Source organism: Eretmochelys imbricata, chromosome 9, assembly GCF_965152235.1.
Source record: "Eretmochelys imbricata isolate rEreImb1 chromosome 9, rEreImb1.hap1, whole genome shotgun sequence".
In the NCBI taxonomy this organism is placed as follows: domain Eukaryota; kingdom Metazoa; phylum Chordata; order Testudines; family Cheloniidae; genus Eretmochelys; species Eretmochelys imbricata.
In genome coordinates this window covers 48,592,062-48,614,478 of record NC_135580.1, presented here as the reverse complement: position 1 = coordinate 48,614,478, position 22,417 = coordinate 48,592,062, and the positions used below count along the sequence as shown (strand labels likewise).

The 22,417-nt window shown below is 42.9% G+C and overlaps 1 protein-coding gene across 2 annotated transcripts in view; it reads right to left on the bottom strand.

The window, feature by feature from the left end:
• MSL2 (MSL complex subunit 2) overlaps window positions 1-6,251 on the bottom strand; it is a 34,023-nt gene extending 27,772 nt beyond the window's left edge. The window contains exon 1 of one of the 2 annotated variants that reach the window (XM_077825648.1): window positions 5,421-6,251. In XM_077825648.1, the coding sequence (XP_077681774.1) occupies window positions 5,421-5,562 (142 nt within the window). In that variant the 5' untranslated portion in view covers window positions 5,563-6,251. Of the gene's footprint in view, window positions 1-5,111; window positions 5,131-5,420 lie in introns of those variants that run through there. The other variant, XM_077825649.1, reaches the window with a different exon arrangement.
• Between the last annotated feature and the right edge of the window lie 16,166 nt (window positions 6,252-22,417).

Below are 22,417 nucleotides of genomic sequence, written 5' to 3'. Positions count from 1 at the left end.
AAGAGTAAGAGTTATCAATTGTCTGTTAGTGACAAGCTGATGCTGAAAAGTCAGCTGAACTTCTGAACAAGCCCCGAAGGGGTCCAAATTATCTAAGGAATCTAGAAACAAGGTGAGAAAAAAATATATTAAAGCAGTAGAAAAAGCACTTATAACCTTTCCCTTCAAATAGTAACTACTTTTTCCATAGTGGAAGAATATGTTGCATAAATGTTTACAAAACTTTGTTTTTAGAATGAATTGTAATATTAACAAACCATACTTTAACAGCAAGACGACCTGAGGGTGTGCATTAGTAAGCTTAATTTTTATGCCCCAAACACATCTAAGGAATGCACCAATGCCTCACAGAAACCCTAGAGTGTTTTGTTTCTACATCATCAGGTCTTTGGAGAAGTCTTCTTGCATTTGTCTGTAAAAGCATCACGCACACCTACAGCACTGTAAAAGTAAATATCACTGTATGGTCATGTCTACACTTCAGATGTGCATCAGTGTAACTTCATCAGTACAATTACACTGTAGCAAACCCACAGTGTAGAGACCATGCACTGATGCAGAGTTTACTCTAGTAACTTACATTGGTGCAGCATATCTACATTAGGTGTAAGTTCATCAATATATTTACACCAGTGGAAATTTTCCTAATAAACCAGGCCTGTGTTAGAGTTTTAATTGTCATGCCACAACTAACTTCTGCCAAGACTGGTGTACACAGCCCTCTAACATGTAGCACTCCGTCCTGTGTGGAACCTGCTGGCACAAACTAAAAGGTATAGTGTGCAATACCTAGTGCACACTAAATACCTTTTAGTTGTGCCAGCAGGGTCTAGACAGGGTGGTTCAGAGCTCTCTGCAATTCGCACCTCCATAGACCAGTCTGCAGACAAGCCCTAAGACAGTTTTAAAAGTATTATCAAGAGAATGTGAGCTTTCTTCTGCTTTAAGGAATTACTATACCTCAAAACTGATTTCAGCCACTGTATATGCTTGCCCTTTTACAGATTTCTGTTTTGGAAGAACCTAGAATGTTAAATGAGATATCTTTAGGGTGGTATCAGAAGATTAATTAGGCTGTATAACAGAACAAAATTTTAAAAGGTGAAACTTAAGTTACATTTCAAGAAAAGTCTCCTGATGGTGAGATATATTAAGCTGTGGAATAGTCTCCTAAGGGAAGTGCGGGAAGTCCTATCACTTGGGACTTTTAAAACTACTAGACTATACAATATACTGTTCTTTATTTTGTATGCTGCATCCAAAATTTGTGCACATTAAAATAAATTCTGGCATTTAAGACTTTATGAACAAGGCAGTAATCTGGCAACACATTCTGTGCAGGGGGACACTGGATCCACCTGAAACCCCACTTAAGTGAACAGAGCTCCACTTCATCATAGAATCTAAAAACAACAACACAGAGGCAAAAAGAGGGACCAGAGATACGGAAGCAGACAAAAAGCATGGACTACACAAAACAGATTGGGAGATAAAGTATGAATCATACTAATTTCTTATTTTAGTAGCTACATTTTTTTAAAATGAAATGATCAATTTGTTTTTAATAGTTAAATGAAGGATTGTGGAACAATGTGGGTTTAGAGGAAGGCTTAAAAGGAGAGAGGGTGCCTGGAGCACAAGATCAGGAATAAGTTAATTTCTACATAAGTCAGTTTTAAACCTGCATCAGAGCCCATACAGGAGTTTGCACAGGTTTAACTAAATTAAATGGGGTTTTAAAATTAATTTTAGTGAAACTGGCTCAGCAATTTCTGCATGTAGACAACGCAGACTGCTTAAAATTCTTTGGTTTTTGTTAATGCCTGTTTAACTGCAACTATTAACATTTTGGATAAAGGAAGCATTTGTTAAAGATCCAACATCCATTGCCCATTTAATTAGAGTCAAACACAGCCCTCATATTTTCTCATTATTTCTCATCCCAGACTTGCTCTCCTGATATTTCTAATTTAAAAAGCCAATAAAAACTTTAAAAATCATTAAAATTGCCTAAAAAGGGAACAAATCCAATTATAAAGTTATTTTTAGGTCATCTTTAATACCTATTTAACTTCAATGACTAACATTTTGGAGAAAGTACACCTTTGTTAAAGATTCATTAACTGTCCCTGCCTCTACTTCTTCAATAAGGAAATGAGAGCTTACAATACACATCCATGAAACACTTTGAGGTCTTCCAGAAAATAAACCAGGGAAAAATCATACTTGACATTCCTGATATTTCCAAATTAAAAAACAAAAAACAAAAAGAATAAGGTTTTTTTGGTGGGAAGGGCAGGGAGCAGTTGCGAGAATTCAGGCCATCCCTACACATCAAGAAAGCAGCAAAAACAGCACAAATCTATGGAGGAAAGCAAACAGAAAAGGATGACTGGTCTACCACAGTGAAAGAGACAGAAAAGGCAAGGAGGAAGAAGATGGAAAAGAAAAGACAGCTCCTGAACTTCACCACTGATGACCGAAGAAAGAGCAATCTCAGTGGAGCATGAAAACAAGACTACAGAGGGCCAAGGAGAAAGTTAGCAGAGAGAAAGTCAAGGCAATGAAAATAAATGAAGCAGCTTGGTTAAGAAGGGCAGGAGGGAGATGGGACAGTAGTTAAAGACAGGAGGAGGTATTAAGGGAAGGATTTTTTAAAATAAGAGAAATAGCATATGGGAAGACAAAAGTAAAGGGGCCTGATGAAAGAGATTAAGCATGAGCAAGGAAAGATGATAGAAGGATTAAGGGAGGTCAAGAGGTAGAGCAGGGATTCTCAACCTTTTTCTTTCTGAGGCCCCCCCCCCAACATGCTATAAAAACTTCACAGCCCACCTGTGCCACAACAACGGTTTTTCTGCATATAAAAGCCAGGGCTGGCATTAGGTGGGTAGCAAGCAGGGCAATTATCCAGGGCACCACCCACAGGGGGCCACGCCAAGCTAAGTTGCTTAGGCTTTGGCTTCAGCCTCGGGTCGCAGGGTTCGGGGCCCCAGGCTTCAGCCCCATGCATTGCGGCTTTGGATTTCTGCCCTGGGCCCCAGCAAGTCTAATTCCAGCCCTGCTTGGCAGACCCCCTGAAATTTGCTCACGGCCCCCCAGGGGACCCCAGACCCCTGGTTGAGAACCAATGAGGTAGAGACCAGAGTCAAACGATCAGGCGGAGGGGTGGAGAAGAATCATATTATGTTAGTGACTAGGGTTAAGTAGAACATTGAGTCAGATGGGAGCAGTATCTGTACTATAAGAAACAATCCTACCTTCGTGTTGAAAGCAGGGGTAGGGATGGTAGTAAATCTGACCTAACCTCTAATTTATATGATTTTAAGGCCTAGTCTACTTATAAACATTAGTTTGACCTAGCTATACTACTCAGGGCTGTGAAATGTTTCATGCCACATGCACTGTAGTTAGCTTGACCGAACCCTCTCTAGAGATGCAGCTAGATCGACAGAAGAATTCTTCTGTCAACCTAACTACCACCTCTCAGTGAGCTGGCTTAACTACACATTGACAAAAAATCCCTTCTGTTGATATACAAAATGCCTACACTATGGCACTGTAGCAGTGCTGTATTGTAGACATATCCTCCCGGGAACAACCAGCAGCTCCTATATAGGAAACAGCATCTGAGACTAACTGAGAAGACTTATCACCTAAGGCCCTGATCCTGAGTAGTCTCACTGAAATCAAACTGAATTACCCATTCATGTGCTTACCTTTACTACCAGGAGTAGCTCAGTGGGACTACTCATGGTAATAAAGTTAAGCATAAGACAACTTTGCAGGATAAGGGTCTGAATCAGCAACATAAAATGGAACACAGGAACTGACATACTGAATCAGACCAGTATCATGTCTCCAATAACAGCCAGTATCTCATGTTTTAAAGAAACCACACAGCAGGAAGTTATGGAATAACCTATCTGCATGAAGCATTTTATTCTAAACCCCACCTGTGAGAGTTAGATTTCTGTCCAAAAGCATGAGGGATTATATCCCTTCCGAATTTTTTTTTGTCTATTTTAATCCTTACTGTTGTAATGCTATATGTCTGTGTTATCCATATGAATGTCCAGTCCTTTTTTGAATCCTGTTAAGCTCTTGGCCACAACGATATCTTATGGCAATGAACTATATGGGGTAATTATTTGTTATGTGAAATTTTTTGTCAGTTTTAAATTTGCTGCCTCTTAATTTAACTGACTGTCCCTTTGTTCTTCCATTATGAGAAAAGAGAATAAAAGTTCCTGGTCTACTTTCTTTATGCCATTGTGTTTTGTTTATCTTTTGTCACATCCCCACCTTGTTCATCTGCTTTCTAAAAAACTGTCCCAATTTTTTTTCCTGTTCTATCAATGGAAGTTTTCCCACTACTTCTAATCATTCTTATCACTCACTACTGAGTGCTCTCTTTTTCAGCTATATCCTTTGTGAGGTAGACTGACCATAACTGACCCACAGTATTTCAGGAAAGGAGTATACTTTGATTCTATAATAGCATGCTTTCTGTATTAGTGTCTTTATGCATCCCAATGTTCTGTTTTCCTTTTTGACCAGTACTGCACACTTTCCAGAAATCTTTTAAAGACAATCAAGAGCAACTAGTTTTTCAGGCAGCTGAGAATTGTACTCTCCATTCCCAGCTAGCAATACAAACCCACAACAACTTGCACATGCTCCCAATCTAGCCACACAAGAATGCCACCAGCTCTATTTCCACCAACAGCATCCTATCCCCTCACTCAGTGCACTTAGCCACTGCATGAACTGCACTAGCACATCTATTGCTTTGCAAACCAAGTAGATAGGGAAATACAGTACACCCACGTGTAAATGTTTTGATTCCCATGCCTGTTGCCAAAACATTTTGGTTCTAATTCAGCTTCTCTGTAACAGGACACAAAGGTTACAAGTTACTATATACAATAATCTGAGATACTGAATGCTTCTTTTTGCACAAAGCTATACTTAAAAAATTTGGACTCAATTAGCAAGGTTTCTATATCTGCATGTTTTCCAGTGGAGTTGGAAACTTTCATGGTAAATCCTTTATTGGCTATCTTATAAGATCTCAAAAATTAGAGGGATTTTGTTCCCAGCACACTCACTCTTGGAATGTTGTCTACATTTCTCCAATTTGTTGAGGCACAAGGTGAGCAATTTTGGAGTTGTTGGAAAATATGCAATAGGAGTGGGGGGGGAAAAATCTAACTTCATGGAAAGCTATACAGATTCCTAAAAGGTGTTACACCTTATAGATGTGCCCCACTCTCCTGGAAAGGCGTTAAACAACGGTAAGATTTGTGTTATTTCCCATTTAAGTGGGTGTAAAAATAATCAGGCTTCAGCGCTGTTGGTTCCCAAGGGTGCACAAGGCCCCGAATTCATTGTGCAGCGAACAATAGAAAGCTCCTCACCGCAAACACAGCAGGAGAGGGACTGTCGGAAGTAAGGCAGGAGCTTGGTGACCTCAGAGAAGGCCTGGGGGTCGCCGGGGTCGTAGTTGAGCACCAGGCGGCTCGCTGACACGTAGAGAGCAGTGGCATTCACCGGGTTCATCGCAGCCGCTCCAACGCCCTCGGCTCCGGGGTGAGAAGAAAGGGCGGCGGCTAGTCCGCGCCGGCCGAGAGTCAGTGGGGGTCCGGGGCCCCTGGAGCCGAGCGGCAGCCCGAGCCGGGGGCCGAGGCCGCGGCGCTGCCCGGCGCGGGCTGGGCGGGGCCAAGGGCCGCGCTGCGCCGGGCTCGCTCGTCGCCCCGCAGGGCCCGCCCGGCCCTCTCCGGCAGTGTCACGGGGCCGGGGCCTGGCTTGTCCGGCGGTGGCGAGGCTCCTCCTCCGCCTGTAGCGGGCCCGGCGGCGGCGCTATTCCAGGCTGCGGGCCATGCCGGGCCGCCCGCCCGCCGGGCCTGCTCCTGTCGGCCACACGCCCTCACCCGTCCCGCCTGCGGCTTAGCAGGGGCCCCGCATGGGGGCGCGGGGCGGGGAGGAACCGCGAGCCCAGCGCAGGGCGGCGGCGGCGGCCCGGGCCGCGGCTCCCGATCCAACAGCGGGGGAGGGGGCGGATGCACCGGGCCTCAGCACCGCCGCATCACCGCGCCGCTACCGCGGCCTCCTGCGCGGGGCCGATGGTTTCCCCCGCTGGGCCCTCGGCAGGATCCGCTGCGCGCCGCAATGTCAATAGCAACCGTTAGAGCCAAACCGTCACTGCGGAGCCATCGCTGCCACCGCCGCCTGGCTCCGCGCACGGCGCATGCGCGGCCCGGCCGCCGCTCTCCCCGCAGCAGAGGCCCAACCCCGGGGGGTGGAGGGGGTGGCTAGCGCCCCCTAGCGGTACCCGGCCATGCCGAAGGAGCTAGCGCCGGGGACAGCCCCTGACAGCTCGGAGGTCTCCCGGCCCGTCACAACACGGGCTCCCGCCCCGCCCACATCCCCACCCTGCATGGCGCAGTACAACACGGACCCTTGCTCAGCCTGGCTGAATATAGTCAGAGCCTGGCGCAGCACGGAGCCCTGCCCGGGTCAGCCCAGCCCTTAGCACAACCCAGCACAGACCCTACTGGCCTCCAGCCCATCGCTGCATAGCCCTCGCCGCCAACCAGCCCGGCTCAGCAAAGCATAGGACAGACCCGCCCTCTTACCCCTGCCTACCTTGGCTGAGCTCAGCATGGACCTCCAGCTCGGCCCCCAGCGCAGCCTCCCACCTGACTCTGCCCAGCACAGACAGCACTCTGTCCAGCCCCGCTCAGCACAGCGTGGGATGCACCTATGCCCAGCCCTACCCAGCTCAGCCCACCACAACCCTCACCCCAGCACGGATCCCAACACAGATCCCCCACCCAGCTCAGCCCACCACAACCCCCCACCCAGCACAGATCCCAACACAGCTCAGAACAACATGGATCCCTACTCAGATCCCAGCTCAGCCCACCACAACCCCCCATCCAGCACGGATCCCAGCACAGATCCCCCACCCAGCTCAGCCCAGCCCCCCACAAACCCCCCACCCAGCACAGCTCAACACAGACCACTGCCAGTCTCAGCCCAGCCCCCACCCAGCGTGGCTCAGTACAGTCCAGCCTGGACACACACATACACCTTCCTCAGCTCAGCACAGCAGAGCCTGGACTCCAGCCCAGCTCAGTCCTTGCCCAGCTCTGCTCAGCACCCCACCTCCAGCATGGGTCAGGACAGACCCCAGCACAGCCAAACTCAGACCACAACTCGGCATCGTCCAGCATGGATCCCCTTCAGCACATACCCCTCCTCAACCCTGTCCAGCCCAGAATGTATCCCATGCACATCCCAGCTTAGTACAATGTTGTACCACTCAGCATGGCTCAGTACAGCCCCAGCCCGCCCCCATCCTGGCTCACTAGAGCTGAGCACAGGCCCGCAGCCTGGCTCAGCACAGCCCAGCTTGGACCCCAATCCAGCATGGCTCAGCACAGCCAAGTATAGGCCCCCACCCAACACAGCTCAGTACAATTCAGCACATACACACCCCACCTGGCTCAGCACAGCAAAGACTGGACCTCCCCATCATCCAGCCTGGCTCAGCACAATTTAGAACAGACCCCACCCCAGCATGGCTCAGCTCAGCCCAGCTCAGCAGGGACCCCGCCTGGTGTAATGTCAAAAACTGCTGTCATCACACTTTGCTACTGGTAGTAGTTACTGACATCTATGGGTGGTTTGGTTTTGCTGCCATGCCACAATTTGTCACCTCCCACTGTTCCCATCCTCTGATCCAGGGGTAGCAAATTGTGATAGATGGTTGCTGCCTTGTCACAATTTGCTACTATCTAGGTATTTTTCAAATGTTGACAACTTCTTATAACAGGATATATAAACAAGAATAGCTTACTTTACATGTCAACATTATTTCAAAATCAAGCATCTAAACCCATTTTTAGAAACAGTGATTAATATATATTTTCCTTTACTCAAATGAACATTAAAATTGAACTTCTCTATTACACATTTGTATTCCAACAGTATAATTCCAAGAAAATCAAAATATTTACCATAAGAAAATAATCATACTATATACATTTTTTGTAAACATCCCAACTATACACACTTTCTGCAGTCATACTCTTTCTTATCACTTAGGATGTTTTCACTGGTTCCCTCTGGAAGGTAGGGCACATATGCTCACCTCTTACAAGAGTCAAACTGTACCTTTGGTAAGTAATAGATGAAAAAATGATGACACAGAACTAATTATGCTAAATATCATTTCAATTAATTCATACAATTATAAAATAATATTCCTTGAACATATAATCATTAGTCAAAGTTAGTCAGCAACACTGGAAATATTTACTAATGTGGAATTATTACAACAATCCTGGTCCTTAGCAAAGTTATTCCATCAGGTTAGACCTGGCTGGGTCTTGGGCCATGACTTTTGTTCATATGCTATAAACAATCATACAGTATTCTGTTTACTTATCTGTTCGAACATGGTGTTAACTATGCAATTTTCATTTTTGCATATGACAAGGCGCAGTACTCCTTCACGCTCTCTGTAAAATCAATATAATGTAATCAAATGATGATTACCTTATGACCAAAACTCTAAATAGAAATCTTGATTTATTCATGAATGTCAATTATATCAAATATTAAGTTACTGATTTGCAAATATTTTTCTTTTTTGGAGGTCATATTTTAAATTATATTTGGTACCCTTGTCTATTTATCTCAAACTTTTAGTTGACTGCTGGTGGATATAACTATATCCAATTAGATTTCATTGCTCTTTCAGTGTCAACCATCGATGCACTCCCCATTTTTCACTAATCAAAGACATTATTCATGCAGAGAGACCCTTAGAGAATCAAACCTGTGACGTAACCTACTGATAACTTTGTGATATGACATTATTCCACTCTTCCTGTTATCTTCCCATATACTCTGGTCTCACGAGGTACTTGTAACAAAGTTATTACCTGACTCTTTAATTAAAAGAATGGTGATTTTTCTTCTATACATAGTTAGAGTCTCTTGTGTGGTTTCCATAGTACTGATGTCTTTATGCTCTAAATATGTTTCTGCAAACTAATACTTTTAATTAGAGAACACATCATAATTACACATCATTACGAAATAATCAAAATTTAACACTGAATAATTTTAGAATGAGGTGGCCCACTGTTGTGTCCAACTGCTTGTCTCCTGTGTTCCACAATTTTTATTTTCCAGAGTCCCATTGTGGATTTTCCAGCTTTGCACTAGATGAACCATCTGAAATGTATAAGGCATATAAGTAGCCAACTTTATAAGTGGGTTTCATTTTTTTCATACAGGTACTCTAGATGTTCAGTAATCCTTTATTTTTCTATTTAATGAATGGTTGCAATTACTTCATGCTCATAGTATATATATCACACACACACTCAGTTTCATATTATTGGTATAGAGTCTTTTGCTATACATCATTTGATTTGCTATGTCATGTGTTGCTAACACCACCTTCACACTCATGCTAAAGGCTAGTATTTGGAGTCCACATTCAATGAAGTAGTTAGTCCATGCTCAAATCCTACAAGTTCAGTCAATGTCCAGTACTAAACAGAGTAAGTACAAGAATGTGTTGTTTCCATTTTTATTTGTAGCTGTCAGTATCATATTGTCTTCATTGTTGTTATATGATATTTATTGAAAATAGTTTCAAACTAACGCTACCTGTAAACTGAAAATAAGTACCTAAAAATCACCTCCAATTCCTCAGGAAGGTTCTTTCACATCTCTTGTTTCACCACAGAAGGGCTCAATTATTAACAATTCTTTTGATTCCATGAATGTTATGTGCAAATTTAAAATATATACGTGTGTTATTGGTAATACGATCATTTCAACAATTTTATAATGATTTTTCAAAACACTGCATGCGGATACTCTTATGTGTAATATCTCACTAATACACAAGAGAAAATCATATTGCGAATTTCTTGGTGTATTTTTTAAATATACATTACCAATATAACAACAAATTCTTCAGACTAGCATTTTATTTTTTAAACTGCAATCTTCAGCATTTCAAGCCTTACATTGAAGTTCCATTTTCATTTGAATCTATTAAATTTATTGAAAACCCACAAAATACAGGAAATTATATCATAGCTGTATTTGAATCCTATTATGTAGTACTACATTAGTGGATACAATCCCAAAGTATAACAATGGAAAACATCTTACTGCAATAACCCAAATGACCTGGTGCATTGTAAAGAAGAAATAATACATCATTTTGCATTCCAGTCTGTGTTCTTTGAAAAAAAGAAAAATGCAGTTATACTTGTCAATTAGGCAAACCATGCAATCTAGATTACACTGTGTAGTCTTCTTTTTGTATTTAAATTTAATTTAGTAATTTTGTATTACACTATCATGGCTTCAGCTCCTGTTGCTACAGTTTCAAGCTCAAAGTGAACATCACCTCTGGTGCTTTTCTCAAATTTGGAGACTTTAGAAACGCACAAAGTCCAAGGATATTGACTACAGACATACTCACAAGTTTTATCTGTACTACAAGTTTTATTAAAGCAATAAGTAAAGTTACAATTACCCATGCATATGTAAATCCTACAAAAATGCATGCAGTGACTACGAATTTAGTCATACTCACATCCTCAAAGCTATCCTAAGGAAAACCCTCTTTTCCTTATCTGTACTTCCACACCCCAGGAATATTGGGGTGCCTCATTTTTCATAGGTTGGTCTTAATTCCTCTTATTCTCATTAGCATCTGTGCATAACATATACCCTGCAGTCAGAACAGGACTTTTCATGATGTTACAATCAGGGGTCTCGTGACCTTGGACAATAGCTTGCAGTTTATTTAAATCTATTTTTTCATAACATTACCTTTTGGCACATCTTTTGCAGTAATCTCAAGACCTTACTGATGTAGGGTTATTCTAAATCACCCACTCATGTCAAGCATGCTTAAGCCTATGGCCTAGGAACTTAAATCTATTTAGCATTTATTATGTATGAAATAGCATATGAATGGACCAGAACACCACATTACAATGATAAATAAATGATAAAATGAACTAACTGGCTACAGCTGTATTTCCCAATTTCAGTACATGCTTACCATATTTACTCATTCCTCTATATAGCACCGTTTGCGCTACTACTTAGTCCTTAAGTACTGATGATACTTAAATACACTTACTGTATAATTCCTTGTATGGAATGTTGCTTCAAAGCCATACTACAGTTGAAAGCGTGACATTTTTGTTCTCATCTGCTGTTTAGATTTCAAAGAAAATAAAAGGTTATCAAAAAATTCATCCCAATTACTCCCAGTGGTATCAACCAACTTCTGCAGTGCTCTGTAAGAAATGGTGATTGATTAGTTTGTGAAAACAAATAGTAAACATGATGTCTTGATTGAGATAGATTATATGGAATCAAGAAGGTCTAAGGAGGAGAACACCACAGTGCGTGGCTTCGATTATTTTTCATTTCACATGTAATACAATAAAGAGACTTGCAATGTAATAAATTGACCCTGAAGAGGTATTACCAATATGTAGCTTATGGTCTGGTGCACGCTACTTGTGTTTAGTATTGAAATTTTCCCCTCTAAAATTTGATGGATTTGTTGGTGTTTTCATCCAGTCCATTGGTTTGTGGGAGGTATGAGCTGATGAAGCTATGTTATACCCCCATTTTTCCCCACAAAGGGCCAGGTTAAAGTGAAAGAAAAAAAATGCCATAAAGTTTCCTTTGGAAATGTCTGCGTGTATGTTCCTTCTCCTATTTTCAACTGATTTTACATGTAATTACTGTGGTTTCCTATTCTATCTTTTAGAATGACTACATGGAAAAGTAAGTTTGCAATCAGTTTGTTATAAAAAAAATTGGTGAATAAGTAGACAGAAAAACATGTCAGGAACAATTTACAGTAAAAAAAATTATAATAATGAAGACAATGAAGCCCATAGTCAGTGTCAAATATCCATGATCCAATAGTGTGGTTGAAGAAATAGTGAAAAAAATCTCAAAAATAAATCATTACCTCATTACTGATTCCAGAACCAAGATCTGTCAGTATCCACTATAGATATCCAAATCAATTTATAATTTTACCCATTTTCTTTGCCACTTCATGTGCTGACTTATGCCACCCATTTTGTAAGATAATCCATGACTGCCAAGATGTACTGGTATCCCTTGTTTGTTGTTGGTAATGGCCCTATTACATCCACGCCCACCAATTCCCAGGGCCTATTGTCACGGTAAAATTACCCAGTGGGTCCCCTGGGTAAGCATCAGCATTGTATATTGCTAATGCTTTTATATGCATTGGAAAGGATCTTGGGAGGGGTTGAAGGTGTGAGTGTGGAGTGAAAGATTTCTTTGCAGGTTGTGAGAGGCCGAAGGGGGAGAAAGGGAGAAAGGAACAGGTTAATTCGACACTCCAGGTAGGTTCGAAGATAAGATGCTGACTCCAGCCCAAGGCCACAGCACACAACCAACTCTCGGCTGCCTGCCAAGAAAGACAGGAGCCTGGATTCCAACCCAGTCCAGCCGTGAGAAAGGAGGATTCAGCTGAATAGAACTGCAGGGGCTGCAAAAGCCAGTGAGACAGTGAAGGTCAGTGAGTGGGAAAATAACAGAAGTGTGTCCCTAAAGCTGGTGTGTTTTGGAAAAGCTGAGGAAGCCACAGAAAGCCAGTTTGGACTGGTACAATGAGCACGGGGGACAGAGGTCCCTGAGCGAAACACCCCCAAAAGACCCCAGGACTTAAAACCCTCCTGAGAGCTGAAGCAAATTTGAGATCAACAGCGGACCCTGGACGGCCTGTGTACAGGACAGAACTCTCGTCCACCCTTCCCCATTTTCTTCTGACATTACACCCAGGCTTGGCCAGCCTTGGGTTGTGCATGTGAGAGTATGAAAGTGGTTAGGGCATGGGCACTAATGCTTTCTTTCTTCTCCTGAATGATGTGGGGAGCCCCCAGCGCTCACCACTGTTATTTTATTAATAAAGCTTTAAAACTTAGTTACTTGGTGTGCTCCTTCATCTCCTCCCCTATTGATCCTGCGGCCTCAGCCTGATCACCTGACGCTTCAGGCAGATTGGTATCTGGTTTCTATGATTGATAATCTAAAAGCATCTTCTGATAGATTATTGTTTTATTAATCACAGAAAACATTTTCCCCATATTAATTACAAGTGGTCCCTTTTGGGGTATTGGGACTAAGTCAGCTAAGTCAGAGTAAAATCAAAGTGGATGATTAAGTACAATCCTACTGATTGGTTATAGACCTTTTCCTAATTACAGGTTGAACTTCTCTAGTCCGGCAACATCCGTGGTCCAGCATGGTTTTATTTAGCCGAATGTGCGCTTATCCTGGGTGGGGCCAAGATTCCCATGGTCCAGCGAAGTCCCGCCAGTCCTGGCTCTCAGTGTTCTGTGCTGTTATTTAGCTCTAATTTACCCCTAAATATGTCCAGCAAGCAGTGGAAGTGTTGGTAACGCTGCTAAGCGTAAGCATGTGTCAATATCCACACAGCAAAAGGTGGAAGTGCTGCAGAAATTGGAAAAGGGCACATCGGTACGTGCCTTGTGAGAGTTTTACAATGTAGGGTCATTTACAGTGTATGATTTGAAGAAGCAAAAGAATCAAATCCTTAAGTTTTTTGCCGAACGTGACAGTAAAAAGAAGTATGAGTGTTCATAAGACATTGAAGGAGGGGAAAAGCAGTGATTTAGATAGTACGCTTATACATTGGTTCAAGCTTTGTAGGAACGAAGGTGTTAGAATTTCAGGTGAGATGATGGTGGCACAAACAAAAATATTCCACAAAGAACTTAACCTGCAGCATGAGTGTGACTATTTGCAAGGATGGATTCAGAAATTTAAAAACAGGCATGGCATTCATCTACATGGTGTGTGCAGTGAAAAAAGAAGTGCAGATATGGAAGCTGCCGCTAAGTACATTGACAAATTTGCAGAGTTACTTGCAAATGAGACGTTATTCCCAGAGCAGGTATAGAATGCCAATGAAACTGCTCTCTACTGGTGTTGTATGCCTAAAAAAAAGTTGGCTTCTGATGCAGAAGGGCCACCATCTGGTTACGAAGTAGTTGAAGGACAGGGTAACTGTCCTTGGTTGTAGCAACACAGCAGGCATGCACAAATGCAAGCTCTTGGTTACTGGAAAATGTGTAAATCCAAGGGCATTCAAAGAGGTGAAAATATTCCCAGTAATATACTGTGGCAAGAAAAAGGGATGGATAACGATTCATCTATGTCTCAAGTGGTTTGAGAAATATTTTGTACCGGAGGCAAGAGCCCATTGCTCAAAGATAATGTGGTGGGACTGTATTTACCCCCAAACGGTACCTCGCTGATTCAGCCTTGTGATCCCTGAAGGGTATGTACAGGTCCAAGTTTATGCACCAATTGCTAGTACTGCTTAATGTTGGGAAGAGTTTGAGAACATTTAGGAAAGAATTTAACCTCAAGGATATGATTTGGACACTAGCTAGAGACTGGGAAAGAGTAACTCCATCTACTCTGAAGAATGGACGGCACAAATTGTGGCCAGCCCTAATACTTTAGGACAGTCCTGATGTCAATGACGAGTCTGAGGTCACTGGATTTCAAGTGTCTGAAAACCAAAAAACTGTTAGTGAGTTAATGGAGTATGCCAGTGGTATGTCCCACACTGTAGTGCTTGAGCTACCAAGGATTTGGCAGAGGAAAATTTACTAGACTGGGTGGAAGCTGACAAAGATGCACCAATTGCTAGTCAAATGACGGTTGAAGAAATTGTGCAAATGGTACAGCAGGGAAAAAACAAAGATAACGAAGAAGACAGTGATGGTGATGAGGATGTCGAAGAAAAAATTTCTATCGATAAATGCATTCAGTTGGCAACAAATGTAATAGAAGGACTGGAGCAAAGACATTTAATTTCTGAGCAAGAAATCATGTCTCTCTACATGATAAGAGAAAAACTCATTAAAGAAAAACCAAAATACATGAGACAAGCCAAGCTGGAAAATTGGTTAAAGGTAGTGAAGAGGAGTGGTAAGCAGCATTCTACAGTCAAAAATCATGTTGTCTCCACTTCATCTACCCTGGGTATACCTACAGCAGAGACCCCAGATATAACTCGAATGTAATTTGAGTTAGCAGTTCTTGTCACATCACTTTGGAAGTGGAATTCAGGCATCATTTTAGGTGAGTAAATTATAGATTTACGTGTATTATCATCTATTTCTTTTTCATATTATTTTATGTTTTTTACACTTTATATTCTTATTTTCTTGTGCCAATACAGTAACATTGTGCAACAACACTAACACTTTGCTATGAAGAGAGTCGGTAAGCCTTGGCTAGGTGGCATTGCAAATTTTGTTCCGTTTATTTGCCTCGGTGAGATAAAAATTTAAAGAGACCCCCTCGCTATAATATTAACCTCCTATGGTTTGGCAAATTCTGTGGTTTGGCACTGGTCAGGTCCTGAGGGTACCGAACTAGAAAGGTTCAACCTGTATTAGTTTAACACAAAGCACTAGGGTCAGTTTAGGTTGAACCTAAGATGATCTTTAAGACAAAGAATTACGAACACAAAACATAGTGGGACTTTGGCTCACCTACAAATTTTCAAAGGGTTATGGTAGTTTGGTTCAAAACACCTCACTGTTTCTCTGAGCTGGGGTGCAGCTATTGGACAGGGGTCAAAGGATCTCTCTCTCAAGCATAAAACTGTACTTTGGAACAGAAACCATGTTTGTGATTTCTCTCGCTGGCTATGTGACAAACTACTCCTGCCAACCATTGTGATACATGACCAGGAACACCACTCCACTGTAACATAGCTGCTCTTCGCTCCAGGAACTGCTTGTGAGTTGAGTTATGGGAGGGGGGGAAGTAACAGCAATAGAAATATTTGTATACCAGGGAGTGAGGACATCAAGGAGATGATTACAGTGGAGGACCCTGGGTACAGTACTGGGGGAGGGAGCCAGGTTGAAGAGGGGAACACAGTGAATAGCTCAGGGACTTGGCTTCTGAGGTGGGGCCAAACCAGGGCTGGTGGGACCCAGCTGATGGGAGGGGAAGGCTAACTGGTTCAGTGTGCAAGTTACAGGACATGACACGTACAACTGTCTAAATTTCTACTAACTCCCACCAGCAACATATCTTTCCCTGTTCAAAAAGCTAGGAAATTTAATGGTAAAAAACAAAAACAAAACTCAAACAATGTTACTGTGACAGGTTGGATCACAGAAACCCCCTTGGGGCTGCCAACTGATGTGCCAAGACTTCTGCCCCTGCTTTCCCTGCCAGCTTGGGACTCCAGCACCCTGTCTTGTTGAGCCAGACATGCCAGTCTGCTCCAACACAGACCCGGGGTCTTAACCATGTGACCCAAAGCTGCAGACTTAATTGAAAGCAGCTTAAGAAGTGTTCCTTTCTTTAACATTCAGATGCTCAACTCCCAATGGGGTCCAAACCCCAAATAAATCCGTTTTACCCTGTATAAAGCTTGTACAGGGTAAACTCATACATTGTTCACCCGTTATAACACTGATAGAGAGATACGCACAACTGTTTGCCCTCCCAGGTATTAATACATACTCTGGGTTAATTAATAAGTAAAAAGTGATTTTATTAAATACAGAAAGTAGGATTTAAGTGGTTCCAAGTAGGAACAGACAGAAGAAAGTGAATTACCAAGCAAAATGAAATAGAACACGCAAATCTATGTCTAATACAGTAAGAAAACTGAATGCAGATAAAAACCTCACCCATAGAGGAATTCCAGTAAGCTTCCTTTTACAGACTAGTCTCCTTCTAGTCTGGGTCCAGCAATCACTCACACCCCCTGTAGTTACTGTCCTTTCTTTCACTTTCTTTCCAGTATCCTTAGGGAGTGGAGAGGCTCTCTCTTTAGCCAGCTGAAGACAAAATGGAGGGGTCTCCCACGAGCTTAAATAGACTTTCTCTTGTGGGTGGAGACCCCTCCTTTATCCTATGCAAAGTCCAGCTCCAAGATGGAGTTTTGGAGTCACATGGGCAAGTCACATGTCCATGCATGACTCAGTTTTTACAGGCAGCAGCCATTGCTTACATGCTACCTTGAACGTCCTCAGGTAGACTTCCTATGTGGATTGGAGCCTTCCAAGATCCATTGTGCATTAAGTGCTTCTTGATTGGACACATAGTTTGCAAATTCCTTCCTAAAGATGCTGACCAAATGCCTTACTAAGGTTATTTAAAATCAAACAAGTATACAGCCAATATTCATAACTTCAAATACAAAAATGATACATGCATAAAATTGGATTAATAGATTCAGTAGATGATAACCTTTACAGAGATATGTTACATGGCATATGTAGCATAAAACATATTCTAGTTATGTCATATATACATTCATAAGCATATTTCCATAAAGCCTTATGGTAGGCACTGTCACAGTTACCATCTAGATAAGGTTGTGTGGCAGTGTGTTGTCCCCTTGTAGAATCTAAGTCTGGGGTTTAGGCCCATGCCTTGGTTTCCACAACTGTAGTACAGCATTGATGATATGTGCCTCCTTTGTAAAGCACTTTGAGAGCTCCAGATAGAAAGTGCTATACAAGAGCTATGGTAAAAGTATTTTCTTTTTAAACCAACTGTTCTACCAGTGACTGGATTTCAAAAGAAAAGCAAGTACACTTTGAATATTTGTCCCTATGGGTGCTCCAACGTAGGAGGTGTGCATGCCTGTGCACTCTAAACTGGAGATTGTAAATAGTAACATCTGCAGGTCTGTACCTGCACAGAGCATCACCTTGTGCTCTGATGCCAGGGCATGTAAGGAGGCATGGACCTGCCACCATTCAGCTCCTTCTTAAATGTCTGTGGCTTGAGACAGCAGTTGTGCTGTCCACTGCTTACACCTTTCTCTTACTCGTTTTGTTTATTGTTATTATTTTAGTTATTTTTTCTCCAGCACCCTCCCGCCCCCATCTTCTTGCCTTAGTGCTTTTGGCATTTCCCTGGGCTATGCCTAAAACCTGAAGGTAAAAGCCCTGCCAGACCTGCCACAGGTCTTTTCCCTGTAGCAATGAGCACACTAGTTGTCTCTGGTGTTTCAGAGATGCTCATGTTCCGTTGGAGTGTAATGTCTTCACAGGGTTCAAAGGCTGGTCTTGTAAAACTAAAGAGGCTAGAATGCTCCATAGCTCTCTCCCTCCCGCCCCTTCACATCTGCCCCTCTCTCTCAGGCCACTCTGTCGACTTCTGGAGCCTCAGAGGTGGTTCCAAAGATGAAGACCTCTAAAAGGAAGAAGACCCACTTACCTGTCAGCAACTCCAGAAAGATGGGTAGGTCACCTCACAAACCAACTCTTGGGAGACCTTGCATTCCATAATGGGTACTGCTGAGGGTCTGGCTGATGCCTAAGAAGCCCCGCTTGGAGAGGCCTTCTAGAAGCTCCTGCCTTGGCACATCTCACATCTCTCAGCACTAGGCACAACTAAAACTAAAGGGTTCCAGTACCATCATCATCTTGGAGCTACTAAGATGATCATGTGGCGTTCTCCCCAGTGCCGTCTTCTTTGGAACGTCAGTGCTCCAAGCTCAGAGACAGCATCACATCAGGCTCTCCGGTACCATATGCAACAACTCCAGCTCTGCATCAATCCTTGTTTTGGGCTCTGGTTCCAGCTCAGGCTATGACTGCACACTATCACAGTTCTCCAGCACCCTCCAGATGCTTTTCCCAAGACTCTCCTCCTCTTGGAGGAACCAGAGTCCCCTCTCTTAAGGAGACCCACAAGGGCCCCTTCACCAGTACTGCCTTGATAGCTGGTGACTAAGCCCTCCCACATCAGATTGGGATCTGATCCCCTGCCGCCGGTACCAGCACCAATGTCTGAACCACCCTTTCAGCTCAGAGGATAACACATCCTCAGACTCTGGGGTCTCCATACAGGACTCTGTTTCGGCACTATATCACCATAGTCCTCCAGGGGCCTACCCTGAAGAGGACTTCCCAGAGCCCATTGGATGTCCTAGCTCCCTCAGAAAAGTATCCTTGAGGACATTTCTCTGACCTAGCTCCTCAGAGGGCTTGCTGGAACCTCTGGATTATGGTGACCAATTTTACGAAGTATGAGCTTAGAAGAAATACCACCACTTGCTGGTACTGCAACACTTGTAGGCACCACAAGATCGCCCGCCAGTACCATTCACCCCTCAGCACCTGAGGAGACCAAGAGGAGCAGAAGCCATCGAACAAAGAAGATTCACCCTTTTTGGCCAATTCCTCCTCCTTCCCTGAGGAGGTAACACCACCACCACTTTCCGACATTGACAACTTTAGGTCCTTTCAGGACTTAATGAAGCATGTGGCAGAATCCCTCTGTCACACTGTCGGCTTACAAGGAAGAATACCAATCTCAGGGTAGACAGGTAAGAGGGAGGGCACAAACCCCAAACTGGTTGTGAGTTCACCAACCAAGTAACAAGTGTAAACTCCTCAGGCACTGTAACAGCCTTAGCATGGAGTCACAGACAGTCCCCTTAGGCCTTCTGATCTATCTAGCTAAAGCTTCCCTGCAGGCTGCTCTTGATGCTGCCATCATGCTGTCACAATCCTTAGCCACACAGTGGTTATATGGCAAGCACCCTGGCTCCAGTTTTCTGGTCTCCCAGGAGGTGCAAAATACTGTGGAGGACCTCTCTTTCAAAGGGCCCAAGCTCTTCAGCGACGACATGGACTCCTTGTTCCACCTACTTAAAGCAGCAGGGCAACACTGCTGTCACTGGGAATATACATCCCTACCACAAAGAGAAGTTTCAGCAGGTCTCCCAACCATAACAGTACCTCCCACAATCGGCCTACCCCAGATCTTCCAAGACTCTTAAGAAGAGATCCAGACCCCAGAAGATCTGCACATCCCTCTAGACCATTATGACAATTTGGACAAGAGTGTCAAACAACTTCCTCCTCCTGATCCACTGCTGCACAACTCTTATCATCTCATTCCCCACTTTTGGAGACTGCCTGTCCCGCTTCCTACCTACCTGGAAGCACATCACCTCAGACACCTGGATCCTGGAGGTGGTTGATATGGGATATGTGACAACCGTCACATGGTACATCTGTTAAATGTTGGTGTTTTTCATGCTTTGTGCAAATTCACTAACATACCAATGTCATCAAGTGGCCGCTGGCTGTATTACTGATCTCCCAGTGAAAATAGAAAGGGGTAAATAACATTTCCTTATTCACTTTCTCCACACCATTCATGATTTTATAGACCTCTATCATATCTGCCCTTGGTCCTCTCTTTTTAAAAACTGAACAGTCTCAGTCTCCTCATATGGAAGCTGTTCCATATGCCTAATCATATTTGTGGTCCTTCTCTGTAACTTTTCCAATTCGAATATATCATTTTTGAGATGGGGGTGACCAGAACTACATGCAGTATTCATGGTGTAGGTGTACGATGGATTTCTATAGTGGCACTATGATATTTTTTATCTATCCATTTCCTAATGATTCCTAACATTTGTTAGCTTTTTTGACTGAGGTTACATGCTGAGCAGATGTTTTTAGAGAACTATGCACAACGACTCCAAGATCTTTTCTGAGTGGTAACAGCTAGTTTAGAGACCCCATCATTTGTATGTATAGTTGGGATTATGTTTTCCAGTATATATTACTTTGCATTATCAACAACTGAATGGCATCTGCCATTTTCTTGCCATCACCCAGTTTTGTGAGGTCCCTTTGTAATTCTTTGCAATAAACTTTGGACTTAACTTTCTTATATAATTTAGTATCATCTGAAAATGTTGCCACCTGCTTACCCCCTTTTTCCAGATCATTTTTGATATGTTGGTCCCAGTGCAGATCCCTGTGGGACCTCACTATTTACCTTTCTCCAATGTGAAAAATGACCATTTATTCCTACCTTTTATTTCCTATCTTTTATCCAGTTACTGATCCATGAGAGGATCTTTATTTTTATCCATGATTCCTTATGTTACTTAAGAACTTTTGGTGAGGGATATTGATCAAAGGAAAGTCCAAGTACACTACTTAGACTTGATCATCCTTGTCCAAGCTGCATGCTGACATCCTCAAAGAATTCTAATAGATTGGTGAGGCATGAGGAGACTGGAACTGTTCAATTTAAAAAAGAGATGACAAAGGGGAGATATGACAGATTTATAAAAATCATGATTTCCCTTTACAAAAACCATGTTCACCCGTCACCAACATTCTGTGTTCATATGTGTGTCTGATAATTCTGTTTTTACTATAGTTTCAACCAATTTTCATGGTACTGAAGTTAGGCTTACCAGTCTGCAATTGCCAAGATCACCTCTGCAGCCTTTTTAAAAATTGTCATCACATTAGTTAATTACCAGAGAGTGATAGGTTACATCACTATTTCATATTTGAGTTCCTTCAGAATTCTTGGGTGCATACCATGTGGTTCTGCTGACTTATTATTGTTTTATGTATTGATTTGTTCCAAAACCACCTCTATTGACACCTCAGTCTGTGACAGTTCCTCAGATTTGTCACCTAAAAAGAATGGCTTAGGGCAGGGATTCTCAAACCAGGGGTCAGGACCCCTCAGGGTGGTCACAAGGTTTTTACATGGGGGGTCGCGAGCTGTCAGCATCCACCCCAAATCCCACTTTGCCTCCAGTGGGAGGTGTTAAATATATAAAAAGTGTTTTTAATTTATAAGGGGGGGTCGCATTCAGAGGCTTTCTATGTGAAAGGGGTCACCAGTACAAAAGTTTGAGAACCACTGGCTGAAGGTGTGGGAATCCTCTGCAGTGAAGACCGATGCAAAGAAGTCATTTAGCTTCTCTGCAATGGCCTTGATTGCTCCTTTAGCACCTTGATCGATAAGTGGCCCCACTGATCTGTTTGGCAGGCTTCCTTCTTCTGAGATACTTAAAAAAATTGCTGTTGGTTTTTGCACCTTTTGCTAGTTGCTCTTCAAATTCTTTTTTGGCCTGCCTAATTATACTTTTGCACTTGACTTGCAAGGGTTTATGCTCCTTTCTATTTTCCTCAGTAGGATATGACTCCCAATTTTAAAGGATGCCTTTTTGCCTCTAACCACCTCTGACTCTGTTGTTTAGCCATGGTGGCGTTTTTTTTTGGTCCTCTTACTGTTTTGTTTTCTATTTGGGGTATACATTTAGTTTGAACTTCTATTATGGTGTTCTTAAAAAGTTTCCATGCTGCTTGCAGGCATTTCTCTCTTCTGACTGTTCCGTTTAACTAGCCTCCTCATTTTTATGTCATTCTCATTTCTGAAGTTAAATGCTAGGAGGGGCGGGTTCTTTGGTATATTCCTCCTACAAAGATGTTAAATGTAATTACATTATGGTCGCCATTATCAAGCCGTTCAG